Here is a 27,962-nt window from a genome sequence, read left to right on the forward strand (position 1 = left end):
GATCCCTATGATAGAGAGACTGTCAGTAGTATGTGCTTGACCTGATAAAAGAGCTCACTTATCTTCAGGGAACATGCCAGATATTCATGGTGACCCATACAAAATAATTCAAACACACCTAACACCCTGTGCTGTCCAGATAAAGGGGGGGGGGGGGGAAAGAAGCCAAAGCCTTTGGGTTATGAATTGCCAGCACAAAGACAAAATGAGCCACTGGTGTCAGTGAAGAAACCAGTCAAGGAAAGGATGGTATTTTGGTCACCGGGTTGTCCTTGCCTTTCCCATCAATATAACCTGATCTCTCTTTGCCAAACATGTCCTTCCACTGCTTTCACACAGCAGTTCACCCTTTTTCTGTGTTTTCACCTTCCTGCTCCGCTATCTCAGGCATCTGGACCCCTTCTTAAACCTTCCTGCACAGAAACCAGACACATTTTCCAAGAAAACCACACTGCCTGGAGGCAACCTTTCTACTTCCCCTCCAACTTCAACAGTGCATTCAGCCTCTCTTGCTCACGTTCTTCTCTCTCTTCCTCCTCCTCCTCCTAAAAGAGTCTTTGCTGCCCAGAAAACCCATTAAGCACAGAGGCTAATCCCTGCATAACCATTGATTACTGATTAACCACAGACCACAGGTTTTGACCTAGCAAGCCCTGCACAGAACCCAGTAACAAGCAGATGGCAAAGAAAAGGATCCAGCAAAGCACTTAAGCACATGGCTATCTTTAGGAATGTGAATTAACATACTTATTCAAGCATATAACTGATTTCTGGCATACCATATAGCTACATATGCATGGAGGTGGGTAGGGAATTTACCATCCTGTTGAATTTGGGCCCTGCAGCCTATGCAGTATTCTTTCCTGAGCAACTGAGAATGGGTTCCAATTGCCCAGTTGGAAACTACACAGCTTTAAAAAAATAGCATTTTACTTCCCATTTGAATTTTCCCTCCACCAGCTTTCCTCCCTTAGCCTGCCAACATAGAGCACCCTCTGCCTCACCATCAGATTGTTACTTTGACGTTTCATCTGCTTTTTGTGGACCGCTGATCTTTCAGGAATCACATCCAAAACTGAAGCACTAGAACTTATTATAAAAATAGTCATAATAGTGAGTATGGCTCAAAACCAAATTATTTATGTATTTCTCTAGAGTGCACAATTAGGCTGAGCTGAAATTGTCGGTCCCTGCAGCTCCATGGTGAAATTCTCATTAGTCCAGTTTTCTTTCTGACTATCTCTAGCTCTGATCTCCATCATGAGGCCAATTTCCTTCCACCTGGCCAAGGGGTGTTACAGACAACATCCGCAGGCTCTCCTGTGTCAGGAATGAAGCAATAAAAATGCGTTTTGACAAATGCAGGCAACATCAAGGCTCACCTCTGACATGAGCATACACATTCCAGTGTATGGAAACATTGAATCAGATCTAGAACAAACGGGGCTACAAACAGGGGCAGAAACCAAAAGGCCCAGTGTTTTTGTCAAAAAGATGCTTTCACACAAGCCATGCTGGGATAACAGAGTAGATTGCTGATGTCTGGGAAGGGCTCAGGAGAGTGATGGCTGCTGCCTACAAACACCAGAGAGAGCAACGAAAATCAACCAGGGAAACACCACTGCAGAATGAGGAGGAAATGTAAATACCTGCAGAAACATATTGAACAAATTGTCACCAGCCTCCTGGTTCAAGTGAACACCTGTGGGGCTCAGAGGTGCTGGGGTCCTCTGGTCTTGGGCAGGCAGAGAAAGAGGGAACACGCTGCGTTAAATATTTTAGAGGCTTCAGATCTTTCCTTGCAAGTGATGCAGTATTTATTGGCACAGCACCAGCACGGGAATAGGATTACTGGATTTGAAAGGCTTTGTCCCTGGAGTGGTCTTTATCCTCTTAAAAAGATAGAGCAATTAAACTTTTTTTTTTTTTTCCTGAAGAGAATTAATCGTCTGTGAACAGTCACACTGGTAGCCAGATGCATCACAAGAGATTTTCATCTTCTTAAACACACCATCCATAGTCAGTGGCCAGCAATCTGTTTTACCAATCTTTTACCCCTAGCTACAGACCAAAAATTTACCAATCCCAAATGATTTTAATTTCAAAATCTAGTATGAGCAGATGGAATGGGACTTTAAAAAAAATGTATTTTGTAAAGGCCTTTAACATCAAAACAATGCTGATGTCTGAGAATCAAAACTTGTGACTGGACATACTGTTCTAGCCAATAGACATGGAATGCTTTGTATAAATTTCACAAAGTTCTGCCAACACTACCCTGCTATAATTTCCAAGAAAACAGAAGAAGCACTTACCTAGTGCATGTCAGCATAAGGCATGATATTTTCACCAAAAGCCACAACGTAGGGGAAACATTTAAAAACTATTGTCAGAAGAACATATTATGAAAATGCAATTAAGAGAGCATGATAGAAGAATGAAAGATTGAGATTTTCCTAAATGTCTGAGTAGGAGAGAGGAGTCCAGGCTCTCACTGAGCACAGCACCTCACAGGATCAGCTGCATCACAAGCAGAGCTGATGTAACATCTGCATCAAAATTGGGAGTGGATTCAATAAAAGATGAAGACCTTTACAACAGAAGTAGCTCAGCATGACTAAAGATGATCTAGTGAATGGCATCCCTGCCCATGCCAGTGGGATTGGAACTAGGTGATCTTTAAGGTCCCTTCAAACTCAAACTATTCTATGATTCTATGATTCTGTGAAGGAGAAGTTTTGGCTTGAATCAGCATAGCTTCAAAAACCAGCACAGTCAAAATGTTTTCTTTCCTTCAGTTTAAGCCAGACAAGGTCTGGAGAAGCTTCTGCTGCTCAGTGTTTGGCCAAAAAGAAGGGATGAGTGAGCAAAAACCCAGGGCTAGAGACTGCACACAGTGTAAAACCAGAGTGACTCCACAGTACCTACCAGTTTCGGCTGGCAAAACTGAGAGTAGAGTTGGGCTGTAGGTAAGGGTTTCTATACTGAGCCCAACAACAACAGTTCTGCTTATGCAGCTTGGGAAAAAAAAAAAAAACAAAGGAGACTGGGACTACAGAGCAATCTCATTTTTAGCTCTGTTGGTGATATGGATGGAAAACTCCATTTTATTTTATTAAAGGTGTCAAACTTTTTTAATAACTCAGACACCTACAGGGATAACAAATTCACATCCTCTGTACGGTGAATTGCATATTCAGCAGCTGTGAGGCCAATTAGACACTGAAATGACAAAGTGCTATCTCAGGCCAGCAGAGACTTTCTGCACAGAGACAGCGTTTAGTTTTATCATACAAGCAGTGTTTAGCTGTCATCTGTCATACAGGCTTAGGGGAAAGGGCCTCCACAGCTGGAACAGCTGCAATAGCTGGAATTGCAAGATTAGCACAATAAATTGTTATACTTTTACCAGATCACTCAATTCACATCCAAAACTTACCCCCAGCTCCAAATAAACCCTTTTTCTCAAGCTGTAGCTTTATGAATGAAGAGGAATTAGCTTTCAGCATTACAGCCCAAGGTTTGAACAGTTTAAACTATTTGGCTGAATATTTTTGAGAAAAGTATTAAGAAAGCTGCAAAGATTAATTTTCTCTCCCAACATATACTCTCTCCCTTTTTTTTTAAGACACCTATTACTTACCGATTTTAAAAAAGGAACTATATTAGACAAACTAAGGAAAATGCAATTAATGTTGCATTAAGTATCAGTTAATAAGAGTGTGTTAAAAAAAAAGCAGCATAGATATCCTAATGGTTTAAATCAAAAAGCTAAAATCATTGCTAACCTAAGCAATTCTTTGAAATGTCTGTCAAAAGAATACACTGCTCCATTAGTGGTGGATTATTATTCTCTAAGGCCATGTACATGCTAGAAATGTCTGTAACTAACTACAGCTATGTAATAAATTCAGTATACATTCAATTATTCAAGTAGTTCATACCTTTATTAGAAGTAAAAGAAAGTCAAAAGCCTTTTAATTTGAACCACTGTTTCCAGACTCTACTTTCCACACTTCCAGTACTTAGCAAAGGCAAGATAAACAACTTAGTGCAAACCAGCAACATTTATCTCCTTAGAGCAACAGCCAAATCAATCATCACAACAGATATTTAATGTGAAGACTCCACTTTTTTTAACATAGGGGCCCATCTTTGCAGGGTCAACATCTGAACCACAACATACCCATAACATAAACACCACTTAAAATTGTCAGAGTTTTCATATTTCCTTGGGTTTTTATGGGTAAAGTGTCCCTTCTTGCCTGTGTTAGGAACAATATTTCAGCTTACCCGAACTAAAGAAACTTTACAGCACAAAATGTGTTTTTCCACTGGTAGTTCTGTCCTGTAGCAGCCTCCATTTTTCTCAGTCTGGGCAATAAAAGCCAGACTAATCCCTTTTAAATTTATTCCTACCCAGGTACCTTTGCAGGCTCTCCTGATGCCGATGTGGACATTTTGTGGATATAAAGTGCCCTACAGCACATTATGTAACGGATTTTGTCCTTTCTGTTCACCTGTGGCAATGCTTTCCCCTCCAAGAGGTCCTGCTAAGGCAAAGGTGCTTCAGGTGAAAGCAACAGGTTATCCAAAGCACAATGGGAAAAAATAGGAGTAAGGTGCAGAGCCTCTGTGCAACTTTGTAATTCAACTCCTCATGGAGACCCGCGGAAACCTGAAATGCTGATCCCTCAGAGACCATATTTCACTCGGCGTCTGCCTGTCCTGACCTTCTTGGTGTTCGTCATTTGCTGCTCAGCCCAAATGCCCTGTGCCGACCGTGAGGGCAGGCAGATGCTGCCTTCCCCAGCTCATGGGCACAAAGTCTCCACTGCTGACAGTCAAACACAAAGAGAAGAAAAAATCCCCCACGGCATTCACATGGCCAAGAGGAGCTCTGGCTTGCTTAAAAGTGCTGTGTCCAGCAGCCTCATCATCACAGCCTAGACAGGCAGACCTGGAGGACAGACAGACCCTCAAGCACATGGAGCTGCCCAGGTCCTGGGCTAACTTTTGGGTGCTTATTGCACCTGGAAAAATACGTCCCTGCAGAGGTGCTAAGGCAAAGCAGGGATAATTAAAATGGCAAGAGATGAGTTATTTATTAAACTGTTTTCACATTTTCAGCTGTGCAAGAGAGCTTCCTGCAGCTGCCATAGAGACAACAGCTACAGACAATAAAACTTTATGAGCAATTTAAATTCTCTCTCCCCTTAGGAGATGGGGAAAAACAAGGACAACTGACTGTTTGCAGGTCTTGTGGATCTTGCCTTCATTAAGTAGGACTCTGTTTAAGCACTTATTATGCTTTTCCATCAGATAGTCACAGACTTCCACAAAAAGGATTAATTGTTTATAGCTTCCACTTTCAACAATACCCTATAAAAATACACTGCAGTCATATCTGATCATCCCATTTTGTTCAGTGCGAAGCACTCCCAGCACATCAGTCTGCTTATTCGCACGTGTCAGAATAGCAACAAAATGAATTCCCGTGGGCAATGGAAAATAAGCTTTGCACTTGGAAAATAAAATAGTAATAACCACACAGTAAAACTGCAGATGCATGTAATAAATTAGATTTATCATCAGTCTTATACCATTCACACCTGAAATTTGCCCATAAATCTACCTCATTAAAGGCTTACTTAATGTTTCTTCTAAAGGTGGCCTGGAGCTAGAGATCCAAACTACGTAAGAACTGACAGACATGAATAAAGAAGAACATTTCCTTCTTTCCCTACAAAATGTGCAACTTCCTTGTCAAAGAGACACCAGCTTGAGGCATAAGATGGGTACATTTCCATCCAGGATCAGTTCACATTTTAACTTTGATACTTTGCTAACATAAAACAATAAGAAGCTAGGAAGAGCTGGTGAAAGAAGAGATTTCTCAAATATCTAATATAATATACAGAACTCCCATTTAATTCTACTAGGATCTGTATATATATTTACGACTGAAATATATATTTATACTGCTTCTACTTTGGCTAAATCTAATACATGCACATTTTATACACATGCATTTAAAACTTTCCAATCTTGCAAGGTCTTACTAGTTTTTCACATATTCTGTATTTACAAGATGTGGTGAGACTTAGCTTTCAGCAGGTGCCTCTCAGTGTGCCGATCTAAATAAAATTATCCTTGGTTTTCAAAGTCTGTGCTGGTAAAAGACCAAGAATACTCTGAAATACTGCATGAATGAAAATACTGATGGATGGGAGAAGAGTGTGAACAGAGTAATAAACAGTAAAGGGGTGTGATTGCTGATCACTCTAGCAAAGAATGGGACCAAGGAAAACGAGCAAACTGTACCTCACATCACCCCACTGGAAACACAGGATGAGTAGTGAGGTATCCTGCAATCATAACTGTTTTGCAGCCCCATTTTTCTGTACTTTTAGAGCACCTGCATTGTGCTTTGAAAGAAAAGACACTAGATGGTAGGACCAGATGATCGTCATAGGGCCTTTCCCATCTTAAGCACTCTGCAATGCCTGCTGCAATGTCACTGCCCAAAAAATGGGGTGATTTTCCAAAATGAGAAAAATGTTGTGATTTTCAAAAAGGCACCACATAGAAGAGGCAAACCTGTAATCCCCCACCAAAGGTAAAGGAAAATGCTGAGAACTCATCATGCTGTACTGCACACATGACTGAGGGAAGTTGCCAACCTTGCTGTCCTGCATCATGAATGTGAATCCATAGAAAGTGCACATGCCAGGCTCAAGCCCAGTGCTTGAAAGAAGCAGGTTAATATGAGACAACACCACTTGGTTCCCATGAGCTGCCATCCTTCCTCCACAGCTCTGAAGACTCTAGAATTTAAACAGCTGGCCCTTTCCTTTTCTTTTTTTGATGCTTTATTATAGCAGCAAGGCAGCAGATTGCTTATATTCCATTTTTCTCGGACTCTTTTTTAAAAGTGTGAATGAGCATGTGTGTATGTTGAAGTGATAACATAAGGACAAGCCACATTTTTAGTAAATATTATTTTAAATTACTCTGGAATGTAAAAGTGCACTTGTGCAAAACTAGCTGCCCAAAAAGGAAAGCAGAGCTGTAAGCCATGCTGCCTGCAAGCTGAGCATGTCAGAAGGAGACTCACTGTATAAGGGCATGTTTACAGGTCATGTAAGCCTGCACCTACACTGAAACTCATGCCCTAAAACACAGAACATGCATGCACTCCATCACCACAGATTCCTCTGTGCGGGCCCTTACACTGGCTGAGACCCTGTGGTCAGAGCAGACCAGATTCCTGGGTGAATTTAAGCCTTTTCATCTCTATAATGTGGGTAGAGGAGAGCAAGGAGCAGCCTCTCACCTGTGACTGAGTGTCAGCACTGTGGACCTCATCGCTGAGGCCACCTCAAGGCAGATTTAAACCAGTGCCTCCTTTTGACTCATTCCAGCAGTGACAGGCGAACCATGGTCCCAGCTCAGTTCAAACTCCCCTTGGCTGCGGTGTGGTGGACCGTGAAAGCCTTTTTCACCTGGTTCATTTCAAAATCCAGCTGGCAAAGAAGCTGCTCAAAGGGCTCTGCCTTTGAACATACAGCAAGGACAGTCAGACCCAGGAACATCTGTGACAGCCACATATACCTGTGCAGTGACAGCAGTACTGACACGTGGGTAATTGTCAGTAAGTCTTATGCTGTGAGTAAAGCCATAAGCAGAAGGAAATGAAAAATTAAGGTACAAACCAGCTGGATTTTAGTGATGCCAGAATGTTGTGCAATGCCTGTGCTGCAGATAGAGAGAGGCAGGACTGAGCTGGGTAAAAAGGTTGATGGCAGATGACACCTTTTGCTCTGGCAAGTCATTTAACTCTCACAGGCTTTGGGCCCCCCTTCATTCAAGTCTTTCTTTATTCTATCTGTAAGACAGGAACAGTGTAACTAGACTTAGTCATTTCCCTGTTTTACTGAGTTCCTTATTTGGGCTGGAACTGATTTGCCAGTGTAATGCAGATAAGCAAAATAAAAATGTGCAGTTTTGGATGTTGTCACTTCTGGGAACATAAATGCACACTGTCCATTTCCCTGCAGAGCTGGGATCTTGCAGTGACACAAGACTTACTGCTGCAGGTCTTTCCTTTGGCAAATCTCATTTTGGAAGTAAAGTTACATTACTGGGAGTGGGGAGGGATTAATTCTGCAATAAACAGAAAGACACCAGAAATGGTAAAGTTTTTGGTCAGATTCTTACACACAAAAGCAAATGGAGACTGTGCAGAGGTGCAGTTTGACCCTGCAACCCTACAAGCATTGAGAAAATAGCAAGACTTAAGAACAAGGGACATGTTTGGGGTTGGGGGGGGTAATAAATCACTGAACTGGAATCTGAAATGCTAGGCTCTTCTGTTCAACATACCACTGCAGCATCCCCAGCCTCCATCAGATGCCCTGCATGCCATACCAGGCTGAATTCAACCATATGTTTGTAGCTAAGCTATGAAATTCATTTGTCAAGTCCCGGGAGTTTTTGGCAAGTTGTCCTGTGCTATATGTGTGGTCTGCTACACTAGAGCAGGCATGCAGAGCATAGTAACACGTATGTCTATAGGATCCAGGGGCAACACAGCTGATGATTTCCCTTCTCTGACTTTTAGTGCTGTTTAATAATGAATGGAGATGCAGAGAACTCGGGTGGAAGCTGTTTCAGCACAGTTGCAGGCTTAAAGCCTGCTGAAGGCTGCTGGAACAAGCTATAAATACGTATCTGAGCTCCACGCCAACTGTGTAAACTCAGAAGCTGCTTGCTTCATTCAGGGACTTCATACCCACCAAAAAGTCGAGAGCCTCTTGGACTAGAGGTAAGTCAGTGGCTGGCAGAAGTCACATTTTCATTGTGAAGGGGGGATGTGGAAGATGCTAGGACAATGCAGGGGCGGATGACGGATAGGAAATGATTTCTCGGGTGTTTTGAAAGGAAACACATAATCCAGAGTTATGGACCCTCATTAATCAGGCAGAGTAGTCCTGAGGTGCCAAATCTCACAAGAACAGCTGTAGGACTTGGAGTTGTTTGTAAGCTCTTCCTAACTGAACCCTTAGCATGACATTTGCCCAAATTCTCCATCCCAATTCAAATACCACCACCTTGGCCTATGAACAGTTGCCTAGTGGCTCTGACTCAAGCTGATTCACAACAAAAGATAAATCTTTCTGCACCTAAAAAAAGAAAAAGCTGCTGAGAAATTCTTCAATTCCTCTGTCTTGTGCAATCTTGGGCCAGGAGTTTTTTCAACAAGGTCAGTCTCATTCCTTCATCTCCTGAACATACATCCCTCTTCCTTGCTGTGTTGGTTGCTATGGGTAGACCTGCCACCATATTTTTTAATACAGCACGGAATGCAGAAAGGAGGCAGAACTGTCAGAAAAAGAAGTTTAATTTAAGTTTTTGATATATAGCATGAAGCTGTCACTTTAACAGAGATTAACAGGCTGGATGGCAGGAAAAAGCCAGGATCTCTCTCAGCCTAGATCATCTCATCTTCAGAAGGAACCTCAGCTCCTGAAGGTCAGCAGGTACCATCTAACCTTTTCCATGGTGAAAGGAAGACCCATGAATCTACCGTTACATGGAGAAGTGCTGCAATTTTCCTGCCAGTGACAATCCAAAGCCAACTCTAAGGCTGTGTGCTGACACTCCTGGCTCCCCAGCAACCTTGCTGCCCTTCAAAACTCGGAGAATCTTTTCAGTTCTTGTAAGATGTATAAACTCAAATAGCCCAAACCTTGACAGCCTGCACATCTGGGACTATGACTGAGTCCTCGTGAATGCCAAACTATCTTCATTTCACCTGAGGATGGCAGAAGACACAGGCACTCAGCACTCATCCTACAATCCCAACTGTATACCCAACCTTCAGGCTCCAGAAGACAAATAAAACTCCTCCGTGAAAGCAACATCCTGGAAAAACCAGCCACAGATTCTCTCAGGTAATTTGGAAGATAGCCATGTTTCAAATCTGTCCATTAAACCTGACAGAAAATCATAACAGTGCCATCCAGGAAGGATTTAACCACAGCACGTAAAACGCACTTCCCCGCTTTGGCACAGGGAAAGCAGAAGATGAGATAAAAACAAAGGTGTATGACACACTCCAGGCTATTCTCTGATAGAGCTACACCTCTGAGCAGAAATCCATTTACTTAGACATGGCTTCTAGTGCTATATTGTAGCAGCTGTTTCCCACCTCTCACCGATGTTATATTTACGTGCTGAGTTTCAAACACCCACTGATCCAGGCTGAGGTGCTGAGATGCTCTGGGGAGGAACGACAGCTGTTTCCCTGTACTTGTCCCAGCACAGCGAGAGGACAGGCAGTGTCAGCCTTGCCCTTCGTCACGGATGGCTCAGCATCACCCTGGTGTTTGGACCCAGGCACTCACCTAAGAGCTGCACTCCACGGGTGAGCCCATAGACATCGATCAAGGCCCAGAGGGGCTCCGCTGTCCTCACGCCGCTGAAGAAGAGCATCGCAGCGGAGTCGTTCACCCGGTAGAAAACCCGTCCCTTCTTGTCCACCCAGAAGGCTATGATGTTTCCCTCGTTTGCAAACTCTTCTGGCAGAGCCTTGGCCCAAAAACCACTTTGGGAAACCAAGTCAGGGCACGCATACTTTGGCAGAGTGTCAGGGTTAATCCTCGATGGATCCTTGGAAGTAAAGCCAAGTCGAAGAGCCCCACTCCAGCAGCACTGCTTTTTAGTGATCTGCAAAGACAACAGCAGCAATAACAGTGTTGGGCACTTGAACATCAACTGACACACTTTATGCATTGAACACTGGTGGCCAGTGTGCAGACAGCCCCACCAGATCTAGGAAACATTTTACCCACCAAACACTGCTGTAGCTTTTTCAGTTGTACACAGCAATGCTGCTGCAAACTTAGGATACAATCCCCATATTTAAAACCAAATAAATCAAATTAAATCTATGTGGATAGGTGAAATGTAATTACAGCTGCATGATGATTCATTTCTATTTCTAGGGTAATTCCTTTTGGCCTAAGAATAATCCTCTCACAAAACGTGCCATAAATGGCCACAGGACCTTTTATCTCAGCACCTTCAGCAGCAGCATTCTTCCCACATGGTGCTCAGATGATGGGGTCTCTCATGACCTGAGGGAAAAGCAGACTCCAGAATCACAGTTACCACCACAGGGTTTTCTGGGCTTCCCAGGCAAGTAAAAGACAGTCTTTCCCTTGTGTAACTTGTCATAATGGATGGCATATTGAAATCACAGCCTTCCAGCAGAGAACTTGTGTGTGGGAAAGCACAATATAGAGTATTTAACTTTGTTAAATACACAATTGTGAGGCAATAATAGATGTTCTCTTATGATTGGGGAAAACCTACTTATTTCAGCTGTGAACGGTGTTTTGCAAAATATGTTGTGCATAACTACACCCCAACCTGTCAGTATGCAATTACTCAGTGTGTCTGGGGTCAGGAACATCTGCTATGGTTTTTGGAATGGTTCGTTTGTCATACCCATCCTTCTGCACCTGACAGACAGAAGGACAAAGGATCACAGATACTTCCAGAGTCATCAGCTTCTACTCACAAGAACTGAGCCCTGGCCAGTAGGGGATCTGTGGGGAGCAGGCAGCAGGTCCTAAACACATGCAGCACATTGAAAACACTATCCAGTTATAAGATCTCTTTTTTCCCCATGGAAGCAGGGAGTCTTCCAGAGTTAGTATAGTCCTCAGATGATGTCCTTGGTGAAGATTTTCCTCTTATTTTATTGTTTGAGTATGAACCTGCTGGGAATTGTTTCTCTCAAAGTGATTCAGCCTGTCAGGATCCAGACTATGAAATGAAAGACCTAAGGATGCTGGATACAACCTTATCCAGCCAAGAAAGTTCCTGCATGCCAGTTGACACGTAACTGCTGTATCTGTTCACACCCTGAACCTGCAGCAAACACGAGAGCACTTGAGATAGTCCTCTTCCATCAATGCCTTGGCAGCCTCAAGCAATTCCACTGTTGGCAGCAGGACAAGAGCAGAAACATGGACAGGTACCACCTACCAGATGTCACACAAAAGTCGCTGCCGTTCTGTAATTTCATACCCTGCCAAAGCACTAATGGCTCAGATGAATGGCAGTGACAGAGACTGAACTGTCCAGGACTGCAGGACTTAGTTCTCAAAAGCCTGGGAGGAGCCCCTCGTGTCCCAGCTTGGAAGTATAGAATTTTCACCAAGGGATTCTACAAGACATTTTCTTTGGAATTCTGAATTCTCTGCTAATCACATTTGTAAATACTGTGTTTCTCTTTTACATATTCCTCTCCAAGGCAAATCTGGAACATGTGCCCTTGGGGTCACAATAATCTCACAACAAAGACATTGTTCAAAGCCTAGAGATTTCTGTTTTATAATTAAAGTAGCAGAGAAAATAACTCAGAGCTCAGAAAAAGTTATCAACAGACAATTTTCAGTTAAGGGAGTGCTGCTCTTTATCCCTACTCAGTCCATCCAGGTACCTAAACTGTTTACATGGAACACTTCAGCACTGACCTCAGTCCTAGGAACCATGGGAAGCTCCTGCTTACAGGGTGGGCACTGGGATGACACTAAAAAGGACTGAAGCAGATTTACTACTTTATATACCTGGCCAGGGTGGGATGGCATTGTGCATGTCCCCAGTAGAAGCGGGGTTAACAGGGTGTGCACGTGAAAAAACAGGGAAACATAATACACACACTCCAAGAAGAAGCCTGGGTTATTTTTTGCAGCAAATTTACTGCAAGCCCTAAAAGCTTTTGGGTCTAAGATAAATATGGCCTCATTGTCATTTGTACAATTCAGTCTCTTGCCAATACTTCACAGCAGTCACAGGCAGCATGAAGTAAATATTCATATGGTAATTAAGGCTGCACATGTTCCATGTATTAATCAGCACCTATAAACAGTTCTCAATACAGTCTGACCACAGGCAAACTAATATCCAAATTAAAATCAAGTATAAAGCCTGCCAAGAATTAGACATGGCTGGACAAAGGGTTCACAGTTTTGCTAAAAAAGGCAGTGGTTAATGATGGACCAAATTCTCTTTTCAGCAGCCACTGCTAGCAGAAATGCTTGGGAGGTCCACTGGGTACCAGAAGGGGAGGAAAAGACAGAATCAACATCCAAACTGCTAAACCACTGCTGCTTTCACAGATTCAGGCTCCTGATCTTTATTGCCTTGTGCCATCTTTGAGAACTTCACTTCCTAGAAATGCCCTGAATTACATGGAAGAAACCATACTGGAACATTTGTGTCTGATGCTGCTTGACAGCCATATTCCCATATTCCCAGAGCTGCAAAACAATCTCAGAATAAAACCTGAGATACAATAGCTAATAAACAGAAGGAAATCTCCTTACTTCTTTACTCCATTTTCCAGAGGGAGTTTAGACTTTATATGACCTGAATGACTGGGTTCATGGTTAGTCTGTGGCTGGTAAGAAGGTCTGAGATGTTGTTTTCCACATCCATGAACAATAGCGAGGCAATTACAGGATGGACTTATCATACAAAAGCAAGGATGTTTTCACACTTCATCCCTCCCTAGAGCACAAGTTCTGCTAAAGCCTGTTGATTACTCCCATGAGACCTTCCCATTGGAGTCAGCAGGAGCTCTGCTCATAAATCTCTTGTGCAGATTTGCATGCATATTCTTCACACACGTTATACAAGCTAAAATCCCCAAATACACAGAGATAAACAAGTGTGAATTTCCAGAGATAGCTACCTTGTTTCAGAATGAGGAATAAATAACCCAGAACCTTTGCCTAAACCACTAAATCCACTCAAATCTTTGATGGTGTCTTCAAAAGTGAAATACTGCTTTCATCTCCTCCCAGACTATCTGTCACAGTTGCTTGCCCAAACTGCTGGCCAACATGGGAAAAAATCTCATTAGGCAATGTGAGAGATTCCTGCTGGGCTTCCAGCCTGGATAGAAGCACTAAGAGCTCCACAGGAAGCATAAGAAACCTGTAGTGGGGATTTTCTATCTCTGGGCCTGAGCCTGAAATCTCCATATATTTCCAAAAGGATGCATCTTCCTCATTCCTTGCTCCTTTGCTGGCTGTGAGCAAAGAGGCAGGGAAGGCTGATACACTGCTGTAGGACCCAGCACTCCTGGACCTCTAGCAACGGGCAACAGCAAGATCTTTCAAACTGGGTATCTACATGTTGACAAACCCTCTGGAAAACTCCTTCTGTGCAAATGACGGATTTGCAGTCAGATCATTCATGTGTGCCATGAACTAAAGTGGCCAAAGAAGATGACCTACTTTGTGCCAATGGAAGGCGTGAAATCAGCTATGAACAGAAAAACACAGCCCCACAAACTAGAGGGCATAAAGATGGGAAAGTATCTGTGAATGAAGTTTCAAGGGTCCCAAGCTCCTTAAGGTGCTGATAATCTGAAAAGTGTTTCAGTTCCTAAAGAGATAGAGGAGTTTCTTCATTAGAAAGCAGTTCCTGGTGTACATGAAGGCATGTTGTCTTAGAGGAGCTGGATTTCCCTTGCAGCACCAGGAGTATGAACTCCATCCTCCAGGCTACCATAGGCACAAAGGAAGTGAAATCAGCTTGTGCCAGTGAGAAAAATGTGATCCCTGCAATGTTCTGTCCTCTGCCCTTAATGCTATCAAGTGACTGATTCAACAAAGCAGTCAGCAGACTGCCAGAAAGGTCCTTTTCTTAGACAGCAACTGTGACTGCGCCGACTTCTCCTTTCATCCTTTCCTCCAGACTCTTCTGGTTTTCCTGCCAAGCACATGAGCAAGAACCTTCGCTTCCAGGTCCTTTTTGACCTCTTACCGCCTGGCTTTCTCACCTCCATGAGACCAGCCCTCATTGCTGCCTTGCTTACAGGAACAATTGTTGTGGAATGGAACACCTTCACTAACTCCTCATCCTCCCTCAGCCTGCCCAGTAAAGCTGCTTTGCAGGATAGGAGCAAAGCCTAGAGGACACATTTTCTAGAGAGATACTGAGGCTGCTGCCTTTCAGACTAATCAATACATCCCTTTCTTCCTGCTGTTTTCCAAGCGATCACAGCTTAATCTGTCGTACTTGTCTAACATCAATATAAGTATTTTTGGAATGTGGATTTCCCTTTTGTTCTCAGTTTCCAGAGCAGTCTGTAACTATGGCTCCAAGAACTACAGCGAGAAAAGCAGAAGTACCAACGAAGACTGCAGATCTTTAAGGCCAAGATCTGACTACTGTGCTTTTCAAGGAAGGGCTAAAAATCTGCTGGCAAGCACCAAAGCCTGGTACATTCCCAGCAGCTCCCATGGCAAAAAGGGAAAGTATAATTTACTCACCTTAAGCCTGACTTGTTCATAAATAACAATGGGCCTGTTGCTGAAGGTAATGGCATTGCAGAAGCTAGCCTGGCGCTTCACCGCCTTCTGTGTTGTGTCCATGATGATCTGGGATCCCTTCGTGTGAGGATGGAAAAGCAGAGGGCTGATGGACAGAGTTCCACATTGTGGGATGGGGAGACAGTGCTTCTGCTTGTGGTGGCATCGATGGGAGGAAGTTGAAAATGACCCACCAATGGAATCTGAAAGCAGAATGGGGAAAAAAGGGTTTCAAATCTGCTGTGAGTAATAGGAAATTTTCAATGCAAAAAAAAAAAAGCAGAGGTACTTCAGATAGAAAGTATAAATAAAAAAATAAAGTTAGCCAAATCCTTAAACTGTAAACCACTGAGGGGTTTTAGAACATCAGCATCAGTTTTTAGAGCTTCAGCAATAAAAGATGCAAGGATACTGAAGACTCCTGTCTGGACAATCTGACAGTACAGAGCATGACATTGAGACTGCACCTCAGCACTGAAATCACAAGCCATCTTGAGGCCACAGACCAGGAGAGAACACAAGAATTGGTTCTAAAACTGGAGCAAAGCGCTTGTGAAGTTGCTGTAACAAAGCTGTCACACCTAGGGAACAATCTTCCACTTCCAGAGGACTCCTACACAACTTGACCATTTCTCTCACACCTCCTTTGCAACAGCAACTCCATTGATCTTTGCCTCCATGTGACTCTGGGTGCCCTATCCACCCATGACATGTGCCAGCTCAGACACACACATTGCTAATTTATGCTCAAGCACCACTCAGCAGCAACCCACCTGGATCTCTCCACCAACTCCCATCCATTGTCCTCTCTCCTCCACTGATAAGAACCTCAGCTGAGATCCCACACATCAGGAAGGCATTGATCAGCACACTAAGATTACAGTGAGGAAAGGTAAGAGGGAGAAAGGCTGTGAAGGACAGAGGAGATTACGTCTTTCTCCACTCAAGACTCTGCAGAAAGACTTGACGCAGGATCAGCACAGCCATGGCAGCAGCTTTGTTCCTGGATGAAGGGACAGGCACGTTTCTTTTCAAAGGGGAGCCTGCAGCAGTTCCAGCTCAAAACAACCACTCTACTGAGCACAAGTCATGCGCTTCCTTTTCCTTGTGTGCACATACACACTACACCATGCACATATGTTTGGGAGGAAATACTCCTAGATTTGGAAACAGAGTACCAACAGAATACACAACTATTCTGTGACAGACTCAAGGACGCTACAAAAGCAAATATGACCTTAAAAATGTGCCAGTTTGTGCTGTAGAGATGCATGACTAAACAGTACTCTTCAAACACACAAACTATAGAAACTAATTATCTGTATTCTTCACACACATTAATTGCTCGCTGCTATGTCATTCTATAGCTACTATAAAATGCTTACACCTCTAATATAACCCTTGGTTTTGCAATAAAAAGCCCAGACACTCTTCCTTCCAGCCTTTTAGGTAGTCTTAGCTTGTAGCTACACAAAGCTGTAACAGCACATCATCTGGGTGAGTGTGATTAACTTTCAGCAGAACTCAAAATGCTTGCTTCTGATGAGAACATTATCATTCAACTTCAGCATCTGTCACTCTGGCCTTCTCTTCTCATCTCCTTGCTGGGTTTTTTCCTCCCATTTTTAGCAACAGTGCTGTTCCTTCAGAACAAAGCAGGGAGGTCATACAGCAGAGCTGTTACCTTTAAACACTTTCATTAATGCTTTATGGGAGAGATGAACCAAGTGGGAGTTTTTTGATGCTAAAAGTGATGTGGAATATTGTCAACTTCCTTCTCCTTTTTCTCACAGGTGGAGGAGGAGAAATAAGGTGCAGAGTACCGAGAAAATAGAGGTTAACCTGAGCAGGCAGGTCATGGAGGGAAACCTTTGGGGAGTACAGACTGCACAAAAGGGGAGTTTTACAGGAGAAGGTCAGGGTGCAGAAGCTCACATGAGCCTGGCCTTTTCCCTTTGCAAAGGTCACTGCTGACCTGGGGTGGTGCACCCTGGCTTTCCCCACAGACCAGACTGCGTGGTCAGAAGACAATACAAGCTGCAGCAGGCCCATAGACAGAATCTTCTCAGGGTACTGCCTAAAACCTGTTTAATTAGAGACTGTCTCATGCCCCAAAGAACAGGAGGTTGAATCCCTTCCAGTATCACTAGATTTTTGCAAACTAGGTGTGTTCTCTACTATCACCCCTTTGAAACTGCTATCTTGTGACAAAAGCCAGAAGAGCAAGATCATTCCTGTCTGAAAACAGCCTCTGTGTTGAAGGGCTGCAAACCCAGAGGTGCACCATGGAACCCTGAGCAGCTTTCCAGCTTTCATGTTGGAGGTCACAGAGAGCAGCAGCTGCTCGCTCCTCAGGTTTGATTTCATTTCTCCATTCATGCCTGGTTATAGATGCTGTTTGAACTGTTTCACCCAACACTGGGTTTGAACCTTGAATACAACCTCCCCATAATACCATAAGCCCTGCCAAGAATGTAACAGAAGTGGTAAAGTGCCACTTGCTCCCCCGAGCCACAAGGCCATGGACCGGATCTTCTGAAACCTTTAAGTGAGCCAAGGTGAAGGAGATGGTAACATGAACCACATCATTACACAGCTGAACCTCTCTGCCTTCTGTGTCCCACTCTTAAGTGTATCCTTTTTGGAGCCTTTTGGTAAAGCAGAGTATTTCCCCAAAGGTGGCACACTCATCCTTCCCTGTGCATTATCTTCCCTGTGCCTGATCTCCTGGATCTCAATGCCTGAACAACATCCTGTATACAACACACCACACACAAGGCAACACTGGGAGTTCTCAGCTTAGAAACTTGCAGCTCAAATCCTCTTAGGGGTTTTCACCAGAAGTGTTCATGCTCTGCAAACATTAGGCATAATCTTAAAGGCTTGGGATTTCTTAAATGCTGCAAGAAATGTCTGGGTTCATTTTTTTAAAAATACATTTTTGCCAGTTGAAAATATCTCAATAGGCACTTATGAGAATACTGTAAAAAATCATTTCAGATTGAAAACTGACTGCAAGGTGTTTAAGATAAATTTCTTACAGCATGTCAAATAAGTATCATTCAGAATTGAAAGAAACAGAAAAGACTTTAAAACAGAGCCCTAAGACTGACATGCAGTAGCAAATGGAAATGATATATCCTTGTCTGCCTGGGGAGAAGGAGAGGTCTGGGATGGGGACAGAGGTAACTGTGCTGCAGACAAGTGACAGTGAAATGAGTGTGCAGGGCAAACACCACACGATGAACGGAGAAGAGTGTTTCAGAATTATTACATTATCAAAAGAGGCTGACAGACAGTGCTTTATCTGGCAGGTGGCCTTACTGGATAAGCACTTAAAGGGAAGGATTTTGAGAAGGAAGAAAAGGAAACCATGTGTGAGTGTGGGGACAGGGACACCCACACAGTGCAGCAGAAAAGACCTGCCCCTGAAGGAGTATCCACACAGCCTTTCCAAAGCTGGGTAGTTAGTAGCAGCACTGGGGCAAAAAAATCAGCTGAGGTGAATGCTTGTAGTCCTTACCATTTCTTGAGCTAGACCCACACTTTTGAAAATTATCAGTGAAATACAGCATAACTAGTTACAATGATCCTTTATATTTGTTAATAAAAAGCTCAGAAGGAGAAAACATAATGAAATTGTTGTGCTAGGCTTTGCAAAAGGATTCTTAAAAGCACAATCTGAGATACAGTTTACTAAAAATAAACATTAGCTTAACACCAGTGGAAACTTGAAAGGGGTTGCAAACCTTGTTTTCTCACATACAGCCCGACCCAGGGCATGCGCACAGAAGAAAGAGAACCATAAATTAATGCAAATCTTCACTGCCTTTAAAAACATGTTTGCTGTTCCTGAGGGAGTAAGTAATAATGTATCTCCAGTCTTTATCCAACTCTCCCTGGGTCTGTAGGATGACAATGACCCTGTCAGATAGATTGCTGTCACCACAGTCAAGTAGAGACTCATCTTTGCAAGATGACCAAGAAGCCAAAGCAAAGCTTTGCTCCTCCACAGCAACAGACTATAGCTTTGCAAGCGTTGGGGCATTCAATGATAGAAATGCAAAAGGTTAATTCTAGGATGTCAAATCCAAATTAAGGAGCATCTTGGGTTAAACTTTAGTGAATTAGGGAAGTATCTACAAGGTGGATCTCAGCCAGCTGCTCAGATCTAGCGCTCCCATCCAAGACTCCAAAAGAAGTCAAAGCCAAAACATAACTTATTTTCATCTGTGCTATTTTAGCGGTGACAAGATGTATCAAGCGAGTAGGTTCATGCATAGCGTAAGATTTTCCATTTAAATTGCAAACTGCAAGACAAGAGGCAGGTGCAGACAAACCACATGTATATGAAGAGAGATAATACCAGTCCTTTTTTTTTTTAATTAACCTGACATGCAAAGTTGTCTAAGTTGTCCTTACAGTAAGAGATATGAAAGACAACAAGAGTGGTTTTACGGCATCTGTGAGAAGCCTCCCCCCACCCAGCATAAAACTTGGGCAACAGAAGCTGGAGTTGTTTGCAGGATGATCTGCAATGGATCCATCTTTCAAACCTGACTGACAAGTGGTGGGAAGGGAGTGGTTAATTTGTGAGGATCCCTCAAAGTGAAGAAGCTGATTTTTCATTTCATAAAGAAAAATTAAATTAGTGAAAGAGATGCAAAAAGTGACAAAAAGGACAAAGGGCAGGGAAATAGGTGCAACAGGTGAAATTTGTAATAAATACAAGCATGGCAAGACTTCATTTGTCAGTGACAGAAGAGATGACTTCAAAGCTTTCAGAACAGAAAGGGGAAAGGCTGTGGCCGGAAGATGGGATAGATGCAAGTGGGATCTACAAGACTCATGATACCAGTGTATTTGAGGGCATTTAGGAGGGGCTGAGAGAGAGACTGGCACTTGCTCTGTCTCTCTGCTCAGCTGGGATGTGCATTTGCCCTCTAACACTTGCAGTGCTGTGGCTGAGGAACAGACACACATCCTGTCCAACAAACAGAGACAACAACCTCTGCAGGAGTGCCAGGCAGTGACCTGGGAGTGGGGCTTTTTTAGCAACACAGATGAACACCTCAACTTAGGAGTCCCTGGTTACAACTTGGATATGAGGCTTTACAAAAGCTTGCTCAAAGACAATGCTAAGGTTCTGAGCATCAGTAAGAGTCAGGCATGTGGCAACTTTTATAAAGCTTAAAAAAAGTAGCTAAAAAAGATGAGGAGTGACAGGAGAATAAGAGCTCTGCTTCAGTTATAATAAGCCTGAGTTGTTTGTAATATTTTATTTTTTAAAAAAGGAAAATATTCACAGCAAAAGTTTAGGCTGGTCAAAGTAGATTTAAGTACTACATATGAGAAGTGAATCTGTTAATTGACTATAGGAAGGATAAGGCTGAACTAATGTTTGTTGTTGAAATTACACAGAGAGATGGGAAGATGCCTCTGTGCAGAGCCTAGAGAAGGCTCTGCTAGATGAGGGAAGGAAGGTGAGGAAGACCCTCAAAATGCAGGAGAGGCAGAAGGAGAGGACAGCAGGGCAGGACTGAGCTGGGGAGGCAAACCCCCACGCATACCATCTCCAGGAGGAACAATCCAGCTGACGGCTCTGCAAGCACTTAAAAAATACCAAGGGTGATCAGGCCCTTTTTTTTGTTGAAGAATAGATGATCCCAGGAAGAAAGGTGTGAATATAGTTCTATATGCACATAAGGCTGTTGAGAAGAAATCTCTTCTCCTTATAAACAAATTTTAAGATTTCCTATCTTCAGTTACAGTGCTGTGTAATCATTAACCATCTCCTGGCCCCTAATTAGGCACTGTTTACTCAATGTCTGTCAGTCATTCCCAAAAATTCAGTTACTGTCGTGACACACCACAGAGACCCTGGTACCGCTCCACTTCCCATGGGTGCAGCCCACCCGTTCCAGGTCCCTCCTTGCCCTCTCCCCAGGCAAATCCCCCCGAGCCCCTGCAGACCATAAGCCCACTAAGCCCATAAGAACAGCAGAGCATCAGTAAGCAGCCATATGCTCCCGTCTGCCAGGTAAGGAGAGAGGGGGTGAGCAGCCCCCCGGAAGACCCTGGGCGGGAGGAATTGCCTCAGGAGCTGCGTCCCCGGGCTCCAGACAGATCCTTGGGAAGGAGACTGACATCCCTGCATCAGCAGCAGCCACGCCTCCCTACAGCAGCTTCCAGAGGCTCCTCTGATCCACAGGCAGGAACAACTTGCATGTGCCATGTAATTAGGTTTTTGATAGCAGGGAGGCACTTCTGACCTTATTCTCTTTGCATCTTGGTGATATTGCATCTTTATTGTTCTTTCTATGGCTTACTTAGGCTAACTTATTATGGTAGGTTGATGTTGTGAGTAGGAAATGAGAAGATCAAAGTAAAAAAGGGTGCTCTGGAAGCATCTAAGATCTCTTTCTTGATTTAGAATATTTTTGCACTGCTGTAATCAGGTCAGCTCTGTCAGCAGTCTAATGAGAAATGTAATAATATGTTTTCTAACAAAAGAAAGCAAGTTAAGTCTAGTTTGGTTTACAGTTTAGGGATGTTTCAAAAATTCTGTTTATCCTTCTCTTACAAATGTGCAGCTTGGTAATCTTCTCCTTTTCTAATATCTCATGCTTCAGGAGGAAGAGAAACAGCTTGCCCAGGGTGATGGCTGATCTGCCTGTGCTGCAGATGGTGGGACATAAGGAAGAAAAAAACCCAGAACTTTCCATGCTCTGTCCTGTTGATAATCCTTATCTTCTCAAAGATAAGCTAATACACTGTTGGCCATAAGATTAAAGTTATGTTTGCTTTTCTGACTCACTGCATTATCAAACCCGCTTCTTGTCGTAGCTCCTTTTCCAGAAACTGCCCAGTTGGGATAAGCCATTGAGCTCTCCCACCTACTATAACTCCAGTTACTCATTTTCTTAGTACAGATCAGAACTATGCACAGAACATGTTACACTTCTGTTAACATTACAGAACTCCTCCTAATTTATAATCACATAAACTAAACCCAAGTAGTCACTGCAGACATTCAGCTTAGAGTTGTGCTGCTGAGATTAGGGCCAGCAGCCCTTCATCCCTCTCTGCACAGGTCCCAGGGCACAGTACAAATACAAACCTTGCAGTCACTTGGAACCAAACCTCACAGTCACAAGTCGGGTGTTCCCACCGTGGTGCTGCCTGCACTGCTGCTTATCCCCTTCCCCTCCTGCAACACTGGGCACAGCCGTGATGAAGAGTGAAGCTGCTGCCCCAGAGGCAGCCCTGTCTCACTGCACAGCCACAGTCAGCAGAGCAGCCACTCTCAGAGAGTTCACGACAGTTCATACTGCAAAAAAAAAAGTAGCGACATAAAAGCAGAGCCCAACTGCAAATATTTTACGGCGGCGTAGTATTTCCATGCACTACAAATCAATGTAAAAGATGTTTTCTTCAAGGGGCCTCATATAGGCTGTGTTTTTAAAATGCATTCCCTCTGCTAAATATAAATCAGTAAGAGTTTTTGTTCTTCCAAAAGATTAGCTAGCCTCAGTATTTTGGGATCTAATTCTGGAATACTTGTTGAGGTGCCAGCATTCTCTTCCAATTTAAATACAGTTTAATGGAAAGTCTATCCTGGGCACATTTTCCATCTCCAGTGTAATAGCTTGAAAGTTTGAATATTAAGAGTTCACCAGAAACAGAGGTAACCTATCAAGGTTAAACTTCATTTATTTGTCAGGATGAGAAAGAATGTGGGAGCAATGGAGAGCAGGAGAAAGCAAATGTAAGAGCAGCAGAGACAAGCAAATGGATCTGTAGAACCAAAATCCAAGAGATGGTAGAAACAGTGCAGCCTATTGACAAAGCCATGCAAAGGAAATGCAAATTAGAAAAGTTGTGGTTCTGAACTCAAGCACTTGAATTTGCTCAGAGTTATATCTGTGTAAAATCAAAGATGTGCCCCTAGACTCAAGATGCTGAATTAGGCCCACATCAGGCTACTCCCACTGCATACTCACAGTATAATAGGATGCTTTTCTTTGCACTCTATCACCAGTGGAAAGAGACGAGGTATTTCGTGGAGCATATCTGAATTATGCTCCTTATCTGGATGATCAGCTGGAGGATGCTCCCATATTCTGAGTGTCTTGTTCAGCACAGCTCCCTAATCAGAGACCACCTCTAATCAAGAAAGACATGCACTGGGATGAATGGTAGAAAAGTGGAAGAACATCTCCTCTTACCCAGCTGGAGAGTGTAGATTGTGTTCAGAACCACATATCATGAAGTTTTATGCTGTAACACCATTTCTAAAGACTCTCAGGAGTCTGTTTTTCTTCTATCATATATGACAATTACACTTGGAGTGTGCTTTTTTCTTCTAATATAAAACATCCATTTAGAATCACTTCAAGATACTGTAAAGTTGGGTCATTTTGTGTGTAGTCTTGTTTAAAAACACAGTGCTCAAGCCATGCTTGTTTCACACCTTTCCTCCTGAAAGTCTCCTGCTGTTTTTCCTTGCAGGGTCTCTTGAGATCATGACTGCCAGGAGCAGCTCCTTACCCCATCCATATTTAAACTTAATGAGCACTTGTTAGGTACAGCGATCTTCAGCCAAAATTTTTCTGGTGTTGATGTGCCAATGTCCCTAAACTCAGGTCACTGCTCTTTCCTTCTGCTGCCCAGTATGTCTTTTCTATGTCCTTTTTTTTTGTCTATTTTCATTTTTTTCTGATCAACTGAAAACTCCCTTTTTCAGCATCCGAAAATTGCACTGTTCTCTTTGCTGTTAGTCGGAACAGTCTCCAAACTATTTCCATCTGCATCAGTTACCCAAATATCAAAGATTTCCATTCAATATAAAGTCCAAAAGCAGTCCTAAAGGGAAGTTCTTTAAATATATATCTATTCAGGGTCACCTGGCTGCTGTTTATGCTGGGGGGTTTTGTAGGGTTTATGTTCTTGTGAAATGGAATACGAAAGTGCTTACAAAGGAAAAATGACCTGAAACTCTAGTCTTGCTCTACACTGACTAGACCCAAAAGACATCGATTCCACTGGCTTTATTTCCTGTCTGGCAGCAAATAAATCCATAAAGTAAGGGGTTCTTTGATCTAGCAACTTATCAGGCAGGTCAAAATTTACTATTACTTTTACTATTTGGCCATGTTTAACATCCTCTTAAATGTTTCAGGATTATAGGAGCCACATATTTTTTTTAAATTCCTCCTTTCCACTCTCTCTTCCTCTGTCCATTTCTCCTTGAGGAAAACTCACAGAACATACAACCTTCCTCTCTGCTTTCTTCGCCATCCCTTCCTCCTCCTTCTTCTTCCTCCTCCTCCTCCCTTGTCACAAGTATTAAAGTTTCTCAGCCACTTCTCTCTTTCAAGTCTTCCCCTTCCTTCACTGGCCTGACTTTATCCAGCACATTTCTCTCTCACTTAGGTCTACTCCTTAATTTTTTTTTTTTTAATCTCTTGCACTGTCCTGGTTTGTCCTCCTCATGCTTCATACCTTCTCATTTAAAAAAACCCCAAACAACTCCCCGTCTCCTGAAGCACAACAGGCCCTTGTGATTAACCAAGGCTCTCCAATCTCACAGTTCCAAAGAGATGGATTTATTTTAGTAGACCACTAGTTAATATGTAATGTATTCCTGCAAAGTAACTTGCATTGGGCACTAAATGAGGCAAGAGTTTGTCATCAAAATGGTATTTTTTTAGGTACATTGCTGGGATGAAACCACAGAGCTCCATACCTGACTCCCACCATCAGCTTCTTAAACTCCCAGTGCACCTGGCAGAGCCAGCACAAGGGCTCAGATGTAAAGGTCCCAGCCCAGGGCAAGGCACCAGCCCTGCTCTCCAGAAACTTCAATGCACAAATACAAACTATAAACAAGAACTTTTGCCCAGACCAGAGAGGACTCCAGTAGCATTAGAAGTGTTAACCGCTACACCATTAAAACATTATTTTTTTCCAGGCAAATAATATAAGTACTGCTGAGGCAAAACCAGGAGAAAGGGCAACATTTCTCCCTTTACGCAAGAATTTGGCCCTCTATGCACACATTCCTTCATTAATCTGCACTTTCTGTACCACAGTCACAAGTGGAATCTAAATTACTGACTTTCCCACTCTCATCTGGCTCAGCAGCACATCGCCTGCACCAGTTTCAACACCCTTTACCAGTAAATAACTCTGTTTCTTTAGTAGACCAGAACTTGAACTTGGACCACTGAATTAAAACATGAAACTTCACCAGCCAGTTGGACCATAAAGTTACAGTTTATTTTAACAAAAATAAACAGTATCTCTGGTGCTTATTCAAAGAATGAGTGTGAATACTATTCCACCATCCTTCCTAGCAATTCCCATGCCAGACCCATGAAGTTATCACTTAATGTTCTGCTACAAACAGCTGCTCGAGCAGTCTACACAGGAACTTGCTTTCCTTAGCACTTGCTGCCATAAGTCAGCCAGTAGAAGACCAAGAGTGTTGAATCCTTATGGCCTGAGGACAAGAGCACATAGACCTGTTTTATTTCTTTAGAAGTCATCCTACCTGCTAGCCACCCCCTCATGCCGAATCTTACAAAGACAGAAAGAAGAGATGGGTCCTGCCTGTTTACAGGCTGCATATATGAAAAGAAATAGGAATAAGAGGAACATAACTTTGTAAGCAAGCATATGTTTCATCTGAATTTCTGTTATTTTAATGAATCTGTCAGGACCCATGCTGTTCCATACCCATGGCTAGTGCAATTCCTTGCACCAGAGGACAGAAAAAGGTGACTCCACACTTCTGTCACCACAACAGCACATGGAAGAGTTCTAGTCCCCTCTGATTTGCATAGGCAAAAATACACTTCAAACTAGAAGCTCCAAGCCCTTTCATTGTAAGCCCTCACAGAACCCCCCCAAACCTTCATGATTGTTTTCTAATGACTTGGGTAACAGAGTCCACCCCTCAAGCTGTTTTGTAGAGGCAGTACCCCAATGTTTCCTGTGAGAACACACCAAGGAAGCTTCGCCTCGCCAGCTTTGAAATTGTATTTAACATCAGTGTGTACAAACAGGAGAAAACTTCCCAATGATTCAGTTTTCATTAAGTTTATACTGCTGCAGCTTTACTTGCATGACCTTTCCTGACACAGATGACCAGTTACCAACTATTGAAGTTGGGTAATATGTAGCATGTGACACAGGAGGAACATCACGAAGAGGAAAAGTTGACTGCATTTCTAAATAGCTGAAGGAAGAGAGATGGGCTAGAAAAGCAAGCCAGCTGGGAAAGGGAACAACACACTGTTTTACAATTCATGCAGAGGGGCATTTCTGTATATTGATGTATTGATAAGCTTGAAAAGAGGAAGAAATTTGATGTCACACAAGTCAGAGCATTATTTCTGATGAAGCCACATTCATAGTGTGACTGCCTTGAAGATCACGTGGGAACTGGAAACAAGCCTAAAGGGCTCAGGGGACTTTATTCTCTTGGTGGAAAGACACATACACTATTTCAGAAAAGCAAGGAGCAATTAAGTGTGGAGACCAACTCATTCATCCATTTTCCTTGCTTTTTTTAGCTAAAAAAAAAAATGTGTAACATCCTTTAGTCAATGTTCAGATAAGGGGCATTTATTCTGGTAGCAAAGATCATTGGAGCTTTAATTTTTTTTAGGGGTTTGGGGTTTTTGTTGGTTTGGGGTTTTTTTGAGTACATAAATGCCCTTGTTTTTCTAAGCCACAGCACTAAATTATAATGTAATAAGGACCACGCTGCATCCCTGACAGATGCTTCTTCCTGACAGCACAGAGAGATGCAGCTGTTGAGCTGGGGTCCGCAAATCCAGACCTCTGGGCCATGAAGCATTTCCCTGATTAGTTTTCTGCACCTAAAAGCAGATCTCAATTCAGAAGCTGAACCTACTGCTGTAAATAGAGTACACAGAGGAAAAGCACAAAATACCTGTTATCAAACTGAAGTTGCACAAATCCCAAACCACTATCAACCTGTATTTTTTTTCCCAGAGGGTACACTTCAAAATCTCTGGAATACTGAAGTTAATTAGGGTATTTTGCCCATATTTACACTTTATTACAGCTGCTCACACAGTATTACACACCCCACTCTGCACTAACTGAGCCAGCAGTACCAGCCATGTGTGTATCACAAAATTACTGCTTCTGCCACACCACTAAAGACAAAACTGATAAAGTCTGTCCATGAGGGTTAAAGCATGGATTTTCCAAAGCACAGGATTAAGAGAAGATGGAAAGTGTGTATTGTCATATATACAGCAAATAAACCTCAAAATATTCCAGTTATCAAATGCTAAAGAGCTTCTGAATCTCCAAGCAACTGCCTGTACACTGGTCAGTCTAAAGCTGCAATCACCTTGGGATGAGGCATGACCTGGAGTCCCCAGAAAACAGCTTTGCTGTATGAGGGTTCAGAGCAGAAAGGTCTCTGTGGGATAACTCATGAATGGGTAAAGAGAGGCCAGGTAGCCATTTTAGAGATAACAGGATAGAAACATCTCCCAGCAAAAGGGCTAAGGTTACATGATCTCT

The 27,962-nt window shown here is 42.9% G+C and overlaps 1 protein-coding gene across 4 annotated transcripts in view; it reads right to left on the reverse strand.

Annotated features, from left to right (window-relative positions):
* NEURL1 (neuralized E3 ubiquitin protein ligase 1) overlaps positions 1-27,962 on the reverse strand; it is a 145,263-nt gene that overhangs the window by 45,622 nt on the left and 71,679 nt on the right. For all 4 annotated transcript variants that reach the window (XM_039554107.1, XM_010409331.4, XM_010409316.4 and 1 more), the window contains exons 2-3: positions 15,357-15,598; positions 10,410-10,731 (exon numbers count right to left, since the gene is read on the reverse strand). In XM_039554107.1, the coding sequence (XP_039410041.1) occupies positions 10,410-10,731; positions 15,357-15,598 (564 nt within the window). The remainder of the gene's footprint in view (positions 1-10,409; positions 10,732-15,356; positions 15,599-27,962) is intronic.

The sequence above is a fragment of the Corvus cornix genome, chromosome 6 (assembly GCF_000738735.6).
Source record: "Corvus cornix cornix isolate S_Up_H32 chromosome 6, ASM73873v5, whole genome shotgun sequence".
Classification (NCBI taxonomy): domain Eukaryota; kingdom Metazoa; phylum Chordata; class Aves; order Passeriformes; family Corvidae; genus Corvus; species Corvus cornix.